General features: G+C 45.1%; 2 protein-coding genes across 2 annotated transcripts; one reads left to right on the top strand and one right to left on the bottom strand.

The window, feature by feature from the left end:
- The first annotated feature begins 1,987 nt into the window (after positions 1-1,987).
- LOC127305645 (E3 ubiquitin-protein ligase At1g63170) lies at positions 1,988-6,527 on the top strand. Its single transcript, XM_051336153.2, has 6 exons — positions 1,988-2,192; positions 2,290-2,415; positions 4,407-5,200; positions 5,519-5,644; positions 5,712-5,997; positions 6,103-6,527. The coding sequence occupies exons 3-6, from the start codon at positions 4,617-4,619 to the stop codon at positions 6,313-6,315; spliced, it is 1,209 nt and encodes a 402-aa protein (XP_051192113.1). The 5' UTR covers positions 1,988-2,192; positions 2,290-2,415; positions 4,407-4,616; the 3' UTR covers positions 6,316-6,527.
- Positions 6,528-9,595: 3,068 nt separating this feature from the next.
- On the bottom strand, positions 9,596-10,543 carry LOC127305646 (pathogenesis-related protein PRB1-3-like). The gene has a single exon (XM_051336154.2). It carries the CDS (start codon positions 10,490-10,492, stop codon positions 9,815-9,817), a length of 678 nt encoding a protein of 225 aa, XP_051192114.1. The 5' UTR covers positions 10,493-10,543; the 3' UTR covers positions 9,596-9,814.
- Between the last annotated feature and the right edge of the window lie 306 nt (positions 10,544-10,849).

Below are 10,849 nucleotides of genomic sequence, written 5' to 3'. Positions count from 1 at the left end.
CACAATTCATCTATGTGCTACTCTAGTGATGTTATTAAAGTATTCTATTCCTCCTGCATTGGTGTAAAGGTGACTAGTGTGTGCACCATGTGGTTCTTGTCGTAGGCTATGATCATGATCTCTTGTGGATTGTGAAGTTAACTATTACTATGATGGTATTGATGTGATCTATTTGGTTATGTTGATCTATCTTGCACTATAAGGTTACTAAAACATGAGCATTATTGTGGAGCTTGTTAACTCCGGCATTGAGGGTTCGTGTAATCCTACGCAATCTGTTCATCATCCAACAAAAGTGTAGAGTATGCATTTATCTATTCTGTTATGTGATCAATATTGAGAGTGTCCACTAGTGAAAGTGTAATCCCTAGGCCTTGTTCCTAAATACTGCTATCACTGCTTGTTTACTGTTTTACTGTGTTACTCTTTAACGTCGTTACTACTGCTTGTTTACTACACGCCAGCGAGCTATTTTCTGGCACCGTTGCTACTGCTCATATACTTATTCATACCACCTGTATTTCACTATCTCTTCGCCGAACTAGTGCACCTATTAGGTGTGTTGGGGACACAAGAGACTTCTTGCTTTGTGGTTGCAGGGTTGCATGAGAGGGATATCTTTGACCTCTTCCTCCCTGAGTTCGATAAACCTTGGGTGATCCACTTAAGGGAAAACTTGCTGCTGTTCTACAAACCTCTGCTCTTGGAGGCCCAACACTGTCTACAGGAAAGGAGGGGGAACGTAGACATCACGCCCCTGCTCGCCGAGCTTGGTGACGCTGCACCACTTCGCGCAATGCATCCTCCGTCTGCAGCCACGACCCCAGCTCTAGTGGCGCCCCAACATCAGCCAGCTTGTTTAGCCACGAATTGATTCGATTCTTTGTGTGAACCTTGATTTTATTCCCCATCACATAGTAACGATCCAAAGTTGTACTAAACCACTCACACTTTTCTTGATATTTGTTTGTTTAGGTTGCTAAACCACTCACACTTGTTATGGATTGGAGGGGGTACTACTTTGGAGAGGCATAGTGGCCTCCATTGGGCTAGGCTGCAAGGTGTTGGCCTGACCCCCCCTCCTCAAACAGGCTGGCTCGGTTATAAATGGGCTCCATCCCATCAGAAACAAGAGAACGAACCAAACGTTAGGACGTTGGATTTTGTGTTTGTGGAGCCGGATTTGAGGTTTTGAAGATGCTAACAGACTGCCAAAAGATGTTTCATGGAAGAGAGGGATACGACTAGTTTGGTGAATTTTGCCCCTACACGTTGGTTGCGTATTAGTTTAGGCCGACTGTACCGAACTTTTCTGCCAAATGTCCTCCACATTAAGGATGGCCTCTCTTGAATTGGAATGTGAACTATTTTAGAGTTGAGGGTTTGTAGTGGATGAAACACAAGATTTATGATGAAATTCGACTCTTTCGAAGAGTTTTTTTTTCCGAACCATGCAAGAGCCTTACGTGTATTAAAATAGAAGAGGAAAAAACCACAAAAGTGGTTAGAGTTTACAGAACAACCAAGCCAGCTTATAATGACGAAAAGACAGGGGAGTTGGGTAATGGCATTTTAACCAGGAATAGAGGAATCTTTCCGTCATTCCTAGCACCAGACTCTTCTAGACAAATTTAGTTCGAAAACAAATCAATGTAGCACCAACTGGGTCACGGTGAACACGATGGTCCCGGCCGGATTGCTTAACGGTAGTACCAAACCTTCAATTCTGCTACGTCAGCAATCGCGTCTTCTCTCCGGGGTGGCGGTATCGCATTTCCGGCAACAACCCTCTCTGTACTTTGGCACGCCGTGCCTGGCCCGTTCGGCCCATTCACTGTCCTCTAGCGGCCCGGGGGCCCGGGCCATACCACTTCCGGAAAAGCGAGGCCCAGACGCTCCGTCCTGTTTCGGCCCAGTTGCTTTGCGGGAAGACGAAGACATCGTCGTCGTCGTCATCCCACCTATTCCATTCCCCCAATCCCAGATGGGTTAACACCAAGCCTCGCCACCAACCCCCCTCCCCCGTCTCCGTCTCCGCCCTCGCCCACCACACCACCGGGAGCCCACTCGCCGCCGACGCCCGATCGCCGTCTGCAGTACCTACCACAGTGCCACTCGCCGGGCCGTCGCGTCGCCGGACTCCCCCGTCCACCCTCGCGCGCCGCGCGAGCTGCCTCGCAGTGAGCGCACAGGTTAGGGTTGACACTCCCCCCTTGTTCACACGCGCGCGTCCTCACAATCGACCTCGCGCTCCCGTGACCTTCCTCTCACCGCCGCCTGCTTCGCCAGGTGACCCGGCGTCGGCCCCCCCGCCCCCGGCTGCTGCTCTCACGCCGACGCCTTCCAGTTGCACATAGAGGGACACCAGCTGCCGGGCCGTCGATCTACCCTCCGCGGCGCTACTCGGAGCCCGTGGTAATAACCTCCGCCCTTATTTCCCTCTCCCGCGGGAATTATTCGTGTGGATCGGAAGACTTATTTCCCAAATCGGAGGCTGCTTCTGTGTTGACGCGTTCTCGATTTGCCGGATCTGTGATTATCCTCGAATTTAGCTGGTCTGCTGCCAATGCAGCCCGGTCCGTGTAAACACTGTTCCGGGTAATTACCGCTGATGTGGCAATGTTATGTGGGGTTATGGCAGTGTGGGGACTTGATAATAGGGTGAAGTGCTTTCTTTCCGTATTTGCGCCTATTATTGGATCATCAATCCGTGGTAATTTTTGCAGGCAGGCTTTTGTTTCGTGTTTACCATTTATGTCAGGGTTTATAACTGCTAGTGATGCCTATTTTGAATCATGCTCCAGTGGCCTGTGGGGATGGGATTTGCGGATTACCATGACCGCATTGTTTTCACTGCTTTCTGCTATATTTAACCATGATTCTGTTGCTTGCTTTTGGTGGCTACTTTGTTTGTCTTACAGTGGTTTATCAGGTCGTGATGATAAATGCGCGCATATTTTAGTCCTGCCTAGGGTATTCCACGTTGCTTTGTGATATTTGACAAATGTCGCGAATGATGTTGTGCTATGGCCCAACAGAGCCTCTGTATCTCACTTGTATGTCCGTTTGCTGATTGATTGGAACTTATTGTTGTTATTTAACAAGTGCGGTGGTAATTGAGTAGAGGTCCACTACCAGCTGCAATCTGCTACCCGAGTTACCAATTCGATATTTATTTCCTTTATTGTGCGTTTGATGTTGTTGCACATTGCCCTTGCTCGTGTGGATTCGTAAGTGAACTCTACAAAGATGAAATAGGCAAATAGCAACTTGTATTCCGTTGTCACTGTGAACATGCGATAAGCTACCCAAATAGCTTTGCACTGATGGATATTATGGCAACTTTTACGTTGTTCTTTGACGCCATGAATCATTACATCACGATATGTGTATTCAACATAATTTCTTACTTGATTATACTTCATTCCAGTGAAATGGTTGGAATTAGGAGTTGGTACTGGAACTGCATGTCAAGCTAGAAAGAAATAACAATCTACTGAAGGCAGGTTCTAAACATGGTGTTACAAATTAGAATTGGGGTTGGTATGTTAGACAGTTACTCAAAATGGCTTAGGTAGGATGAGCTTTTGTGTTCAATGCCTCAACCGCTTCACCCATATGCACACAACCATCTGAATTCAATGCATCTAGATCATGACACATGCATCCTTGCTTCGCATCCTCATCTTCCATTGCAAGAGACTTCATGGTCCATGCCAATGCTCGACCCCCCCATTGTTAGCATCATGCTATGATGTTTGTTACAATCATGAATACCTGGTTTAAAGGCATATCTTCGGAGAGATGTCTATCTCATAAATGAGTATGTATCTTATGGGGTTCTCAACTTGCCATTACTTGGAAATGTTTATATGTCACGAGTCGCGTTATTTTCTGTTTACCTTTTAGTGTTGGACTGATAGCCCTTCCAATCTGTTTAATTATATCTTCTTCAGAAGATATAATAAATTTGCTCATTCAATGTGTTCTGTTTTATTATATTTATATTTACCAGTTGCTTCAAGTAATCAAAAGTTATGTTTGGGTACTGTTAATTTATCGTGCTTTGAAGTCTTATTAATAAACACCACTCAAAAGAGAGGTAGTTTACTTGTCTGTTTTCATCGGCATCATTTCTAGAGTTGTGCTGTTTTTATCCTAATTACTATGATCTTTTGAGGTGGACGCATTTTATTTAGTGCAATTAATACATATGAATATATGGAATTAATTTTAGTACTCCCTCTGATCCAAATTAGTTGTATCTTTCTATATTCATTGAACCTGTGACAACTAATTTGATCAGAGGTAGTAGCTGATAGGTCGCATTACATTTGAAGATAGTTCATTCCTTATCACATGTGGAAATGGTGACACATTAATGTTTTTTCTTATTACTGATGAAGGAAAACTATTATTGATAATCTTAACGGCAAGACTGCGTTGAAGCCTGGGATTTTCTGTTGAAGCGTGCACAGAAATATTTTTCAGAACTTCGGTATCTGGCAAGGAACACAGCAAGCAGGGCATAGAAATGTGGCAGCTTACTTCCCTCCTCTGTTACTTCTGAATACTGAGGAACTTAGCTTATCATATTCCTCAAAGATCGTGCTGATATGCAATCTGGGATGGAACAGACAACAGGTGTAAGTGGCCATGAACACGTAATTGATATTCCAAGGGATACTGGTCCTTCTATCTCGGCATCACATAGTGTTGGTAGAGATAACCATGAAGGGGTCAATCCTGTGGACAGGCCTTCAACGAGAGCAGTGGCGTCTGCGTTGCAGCCACCATCAGCCATTGGCCCTCCTCATGCAGGGAATGCTTCAGGCACTAGGAGAAGTGATAACTATGGTCGGCGGCATAGAAGCCCTTTGAACTCTGGACTATGGATTTCAATTGAAGTAATCGTTAATGTGAGCCAAATTGTTGCTGCCATTGTTGTGTTATCCTTGTCAAGGAAGGAACATCCACAAGCTCCATTGTTTGAGTGGGTCATAGGTTACACAGTTGGATGTTTTGCCACTTTGCCTCATCTTTATTGGCGCTATATACACCGTAATATCGTGAACGGTCAGGATGAGCAAGCACATTCACTTCAGGGTTCCTCGCAGAACAACTCGACCGAGCCCACTCCTGCAAGTGTATCAGAGCGGCGAAGGACTGCTGCACGAAATGCAGTTCTGGCTAACCCAAGGTACATTTTTTTGTGTCTTTTGCTTGAATAATCCTAGATATGGTTGTTGCTTTCACGTGCAATCGATATATCTTTTATATGAAAAATTCTCTCTACCAGCTCAGAAGTGCAGTTCTCACTGTATTTACGGCTGTTTTTGTTGTTTTACCAGAAAAATATTACTAGACACTGTTCTCAGCTAGATTAGGGTATATGTGAGCTAGTTTTGTGCCTGCCCATAGTTCTCATTAATACTACAGAAGTACAAAGTCTAAAGTTCTGTTATGGATGTGACAGAGTACCAATTTATAAATGATGGATGCACCTTGTTGTTTGCAGGATTAATGCACTTTTTGACCACTTCAAGATGGCCTTGGATTGTTTCTTTGCTGTGTGGTTTGTCGTAGGAAATGTGTGGATATTTGGTGGGCGTTCTTCTGCTGTTGATGCTCCAAACTTGTACAGGTATATATTACTTCTTGGATGTGACGTTTTGTTTCTTTATCCTGCTGCTTACTTTGTTTCCTACCAGGTTATGCATCGTGTTCCTCACCTTCAGTTGTATTGGGTATGCCATGCCTTTCATCCTCTGTGCAATGATATGCTGCTGTCTCCCCTGCATTATATCGGTCATGGGTTTTAGAGAAGACACAAACAATACAAGAGGGGCCACCTCGGAATCCATCAATACTTTGCCGACTTATAAATTCAAAACCAAGAAACGTCGCCATGGTTCAGGGAACGAAGCTGAAGGACAAGATGGAGGTGTTGTGGCTGCAGGAACTGACAAGGAGCGAGCGCTTTCTGCCGAAGATGCTGTATGTTGCTGCTGTTCCCTTATATGTCCTGTACTTGCTTTTCACAGCAAAACAAAAGTTACACACCGCGGGAGCTTGCTGACTTGCTGTTTATTATATTTGCAGGTTTGCTGCATCTGCCTTGCTAAGTATGCACACAATGACGAGCTTCGTGAGCTTCCTTGCACACATTGTTTCCACAAGGAATGTGTTGATAAATGGCTGAAGATAAATGCACTTTGCCCTCTGTGCAAAGCTGAGATAGCAAGCTCATCCGGCACATCTGATACTCGGCACACCGACCATTCGATTCCGGTGCAGGAGATTGAAATGCATTAGGCTGGTCTGCTTTCTGAGCCAACACGTAAGAATATAGCCACTCGCGGTGCCCATCTGCATGTATAAAGTCGGAAGCATTTGGCATATGGATTGTAACGACGTCCATGGTTCTTGTTTTTTGTCCCTTTTATCTTGGAGAGAAGTACAGCTCCTCTCGCTGTCGATACTCTACAATGCAATGCAATATCGTTTCTGTTTGGCGTTCTACTAAACTTGGTGAAATGGCTGTTGGGCCAGGCCCAGGTATATACATGTTTTCTCGCTTCCAGAAATGAAGGTGGAAGTATTGAGGATAGTAATATGCAGACTGATGTTTTTAATGACTGATCAGAGTTGTAGTGAGCCTCAACTAACTAAAACATGTGCTCTCTTTTAGAAAGATTGAACAAATAGTTGCATTTAGCTCGGGGGGATTCAGTATCTGGCCTTGTCGGTTATCGCAGTGCTCCTGGAACAATTTGGGCTGTGTTTTCTGGCGTGCCGATTGAGCCGTTACAGTTCTGTCGGTCCGGCATTTCCTCGCGGTGTCCGGGATGACGGGCTGGTGAATCCATCAGTATGGTATGTGGCAGCAGCTCCTCTGATTCCTGATTGTACGCCGGGAGTGTCAGTCACGGCCAGGGCGGATGCCGAAACTGTGAGCATCTAGCCGTGTGAAGCCGTAGAGGATCCGCTGTGCATCCTCACCTGCTGGTTGCTGCACTGGTTTGTTCTTCCGTAGTAATAGCGGCCGATGAATGAATAGCTGGCGGCAGCAGCCAGGGGATTCGCAAAAGCGAAGAACATGTTCTGAGCCATTCATATGCACACACACCAGAGATTTAAAGGCAAACCATTCCAAAAAAAAAGTTGTCTGGAAACATAACTAGTTCATATGGTGGCTAGCTAGCTATTACTAGTTCCATTAGAGAATCTCCAAACGGTGGTGCGAAATAAGGCACTCCCTCCGACCCATAATACTTGACGGTGAAACAAGTGCATAGATAGATGTGTTTCAGCGACAGGGATTATGGATCGGACGAGTACATGAAAACTTCTCTAGGGCACTAAAAACTAGCTTATATGGCACCTATTTTATTTCCGTACCGTAAAAAGTGATGTAAATTAGATCATACAAGGTGATGTAAAGTAGAGGACCCATACTATAAACTTCGACATTTTATTGTTGCATAGTGAGACAACAACTGCAAAATGTTCAACTTCTAAAACATATGCAAACTACAGACACACCAGTACGGGCATACTGCCACTACTCGTCATCATCATCACTCCATACAATTCATCCCGGTTAACGTCATATGAGTCGTCACCCGACTCAACCTTGACTGCCGCATTTCTTCTTCCTCTTCGCTTCCCTCTCCTCAAAGTATGCATATTTTGCTTGCACGAGTTGAGGCTTTCCCTGTTGGCGAACCTCGCCATTGCCACCTCATCACTCTCATGGGGAGCGCTGGTGCATGCTGAGACGGTTTTTCCTTCTCCTTGCGGGACAAAACACATATTTAGGGAGCGGATTCTAGATAGACTGTTTCAATAATTATCAAGATAGACTGTTTGGAGATAATTCTAGATTTAGGAAAAGTTCTAGAGATGTAATATCAAATATCAATTATCCATAGATAAGATATTTGTGGAGTGTTCTAGTATGGTGTTTATGGGTTTGGCTGTATTTGTAAAAGTAGGAGGTGACACCCCCATAATATGTAACTAAGCTAAAAGCAAGAATGAAGAAATATCAAGGAAGAAAATAGCTATCAAGTAAGAGATGTAGGGAGTGCCATATGAGGAGGCCATAGTGTAGAGAGGTGGCCTCGCAGAGAATTATAGTGTGTACCAATATATCAAATAAAGATTAAGTTTACACCCTTTCTCAGTGTGATCTTCTAGTAGTGTGAAAACCCTATCATAGTGGGTTTAGTTTCACCACAAATCTCTAAACTTTTTAATATGCTAGAGATTTCATTCTAACTAGATGGACCTAGAATAATGGACTAAACACAATAATGTTACAAAATTTCCATGTAGTAATCTTTTAATCACTTCTTTATGTACAAATGATCAATGTATGGTAGCAGTGAACAGTTTGGATTGTAAGAATCTATACATCACACTTCTTTAGTTGCTTACACACATATGTTAAAAATGTTGTAGACAAAATAATATAAGATTTGATTTATCAAGAACACGAGCAAATCTTATTCTTATATACGAAAACTGATCTCCTTCGGAGTTCACAAAGGGAGGTAACCGTCACCCTAACTTGTTCGTGCATCACTGATACTGACAAAGTGCACAACAAGAGAATCTAGGATAAATCTATATATGTTACTAGTTATGAACCATTTGGAGTTATAGGGTGGTTTGTAGGTATCTCAAAGACATTTGTAATTTGCTAGTGTAGAATGGTTAAAAGAAGAGGAAACCATACTTGATATAATCTTGAAGTTCTTTTCAATCATATTCACCAAAATGTTGTATCGATGTTCATGATTCTATAACACATAAATGAAATAATGAGTATTATAGTACAATTTGCTTGTAAATGGGTGGATACTAACCGGGTGGAATGGAAAGCTTACCTTACCATAAAAATCGTTGCTCATCAATATAATAGTTATTGAACCGTTTTCGAAAAGACTTGTCTTTTGCGAAAAGTCAACCGATCCATTAATAATCATCTTGTAGTGGTACAAAGAATAAAAAAAGGTAATAAATATTACAAATAGATCCATAGACCACCTAGCGACAACTACAAACACTGGTGCGAGCCGAAGGCGTGCTCACCGTTCCATCACCGGAGCCAGAAAAAACTTGTAAATAAATAACTACTAGATATTTAGCATGAGAGTCAAACCTAGTCCAATCAAGATGGCTAAAGTGGACATACCACTAAGAGAGTAAAAGTTCTACAAAACTAACATTGTATTTTCTTATGTCCATTAGTTTTAGTATGGATTTAAATAATTTTTGTCAATTTGTCCAAAATAATTTATGTAATTTCAGAAATTTTGTTACTTCCCTTGGTTAGCGAAGTTTTCGGTACACCGTCTTCTGCTCTGGCCGTTAACTAATAGACCGCTTTACGATGTCCTTGCTTTGCACAAGATTTTACTACTAATTTGTTAGTTGTTTCACTCATAATTGCTTCCCGATTGCATACTAAGTAAAAAAATTGTTAAAATTTGATTATACCTTGTTCACCCTGTACTGGTAGATCTGAATCTGTGAGATCGAAAGTACTCTGTGTCGCAGGTTTAGGGAGTTAAACACGACGCCTTAATTAATCCATAGAACATAATTTACCGAAAACTCACTTGTAGGCACGTATTAATACGTCTACGTGTAACTATACAGATACACACCTTTTATTTGTCGTGAAGGTTTGCATACCGAATCTATCTCTGAAGCCTTATTACACCGCGACACTCCCTGAACAAACCATGGCGGCATCGTGGTGCCCCTAAATCCTAATCTCGCACCGCAGCTCACTCGCTCGCCGTCAGTAGGGCCTCTGCCCGACGACGTTGCCCGGCGGGTAGTAGTTGCAGGTGATGAAGACGCCGCCGTCGTCGCACACGACGCGCGCGCAGCCGACGGAGGCCGTGCCGCGCCACACGATCTGGGTGTAGTGGCCGCAGTCCCGGCCCGGCGCGCACGCGTTGGCGGCGTACGAGTAGTCCACGCCCTCCGCCGCCCAGTCCTTGACGGCGTCCCCGGGGCTCCAGGCGGCGCCGGCGCCGCCCCAGAAGATGTTCTCCCCGAGCGCGAACTGGCCCTCCGGGAACGAGTGCCGCAGCGCGCAGTCGCCGCGCCGCTGCGACGCCCACCACCGCGCGTAGGACTCGAGGCGGGTGGACCACGTCAGGGGCAGCTCCCACCGCGCCATGCGGACGGCGTTGTGGTAGTAGAGGAACTCCACCGCCTCCGCCCACGCGCCTAGCCCGCCGAGAGTGGCGGCGTTGGTGGCAGGGCCGTCTCCGCCGCCGCCGCAGCCCGCGCAGCGCGCTGCTGAGGCTTTGTAGACCGTCGCGTTGTACTCGTGGGCGGCGAGTGCCAGGTGATGGAAGGCGGACGGCGCCGGCGCCGGGGAAGACTGGACTCTTGGCGGCACCATTGCAAGCAAGAGTAGCCAGTGGATGTGGACGACGAGCAGAGCAGCGAGAGGCCTCATGGTCATGGCTTCTCTCGAGTAATCGAGCTGTAGTGTAGTGTAGTTTAGCAGAAGCGCAGAGCGGGGATAGGATAGGTAGAAATTCTAAATTATATATGTACTGCGAGCTAACTGTTGATCCGTTTGTCCTTTGCCGTTGGCGCGCGCCCGTGACGGAGGAGAGAGGCAGCGGCCTGTGAACTGCGATACAATTCCGTTGCTTTTTGGTCGTCGTGAGTTGACAAAAGGTGACGTGTCTTCAAGTCGCGTCCCGTGTGCACCGCCCCGACTTCAGTTTGTGCTGGCTGATGCATGTTTTGCTAATACTCAGGGAGTTTTTCTAATTCTCAGTCTGCTTGTTTTGATGAACCGTGAACGGTGTTA

The sequence above is a fragment of the Lolium perenne genome, chromosome 6 (assembly GCF_019359855.2).
Source record: "Lolium perenne isolate Kyuss_39 chromosome 6, Kyuss_2.0, whole genome shotgun sequence".
Taxonomy (NCBI): domain Eukaryota; kingdom Viridiplantae; phylum Streptophyta; class Magnoliopsida; order Poales; family Poaceae; genus Lolium; species Lolium perenne.
The sequence above is the reverse complement of the archived record's forward strand: the minus strand, read 5'-3'. Positions and strand labels throughout refer to the sequence as shown.

Excerpts from the sequence above, each read along its gene's own strand:
- LOC127305645 (XM_051336153.2), top strand. The coding sequence starts at position 4,617 with ATGCAATCTGGGATGGAACAGACAACAGGTGTAAGTGGCCATGAACAC. Across the intron at positions 5,645-5,711 it reads GATGCTCCAAACTTGTACAG|GTTATGCATCGTGTTCCTCA; the intron begins GTATATATTACT and ends GTTTCCTACCAG. Across the intron at positions 5,998-6,102 it reads CGCTTTCTGCCGAAGATGCT|GTTTGCTGCATCTGCCTTGC; the intron begins GTATGTTGCTGC and ends TTATATTTGCAG.
- LOC127305646 (XM_051336154.2), bottom strand. The coding sequence starts at position 10,492 with ATGACCATGAGGCCTCTCGCTGCTCTGCTCGTCGTCCACATCCACTGG.